A 615-nucleotide genomic window follows, 5' to 3' on the forward strand; every position below is an offset into this window, starting at 1 on the left:
TAGCGGGGTTACAATCACACACACACACACACACACACACACACACACAAATAACAAGCAGCTTTACCTTGTTCATCCCATTCCCCATGGCTCTAAAGCAGCCTGAACCTCAGCACCGCGACTGGACTGCTCGGTGGGCTGCCGCGGGTCCCCTGTGCATGGGGAAGGGTGTGCCCCGCGTGCGTGTGTATGCGTGGGCGCGGGGGGGGTGTAATTCGGATTGCTCTGCACTGGCGGGGGGGCTGATGCCCTCCCCTCCAGCCCTGCCTGGACTCTCCTGCGGCTGCCCTGTGCTAGGGAGGAGGGCTCCTGCTCAGCTGGCACTGGACAGCGCAGGGATGAACTACTTAGCGAGATTCATTGCCAAGAACTCGCTCCTGCCCTCCCAAGCCGCCCACTCCCACGTGGGGATTAAAGCCCAAAGCCTACGGAGCGCCTCCAGCCCGGGGGGGCTGGGCACGCTGGGGCTTGTAGTCCCAGCCGCCGCCGCCGCCACCCAGCGCCGTGACGGAGGAACTACAGCTCCCAGCGTGCCACGCGGCTCAGCCCACTCCACCTGTGGAACACACAGACACACACCCAGGCGCGCTGGGGCCTCTACCACTCTGCCTGCTC

At 64.6% G+C, this 615-nt stretch overlaps 1 protein-coding gene across 1 annotated transcript in view; it reads right to left on the minus strand.

The window, feature by feature from the left end:
• DUSP22 (dual specificity phosphatase 22) overlaps nucleotides 1–418 on the minus strand; it is an 87,851-nt gene extending 87,433 nt beyond the window's left edge. Inside the window, exon 1 of the mRNA XM_019521934.1 lies at nucleotides 68–418. Coding sequence (XP_019377479.1) covers nucleotides 68–88 — 21 coding nt within the window. The 5' untranslated portion in view covers nucleotides 89–418. The remainder of the gene's footprint in view (nucleotides 1–67) is intronic.
• Nucleotides 419–615: the final 197 nt, after the last annotated feature.

The sequence above is a fragment of the Gavialis gangeticus genome, unplaced genomic scaffold (assembly GCF_001723915.1).
Source record: "Gavialis gangeticus isolate Ggan-Ray unplaced genomic scaffold, GavGan_comp1, whole genome shotgun sequence".
Lineage (NCBI taxonomy): Eukaryota > Metazoa > Chordata > Crocodylia > Gavialidae > Gavialis > Gavialis gangeticus.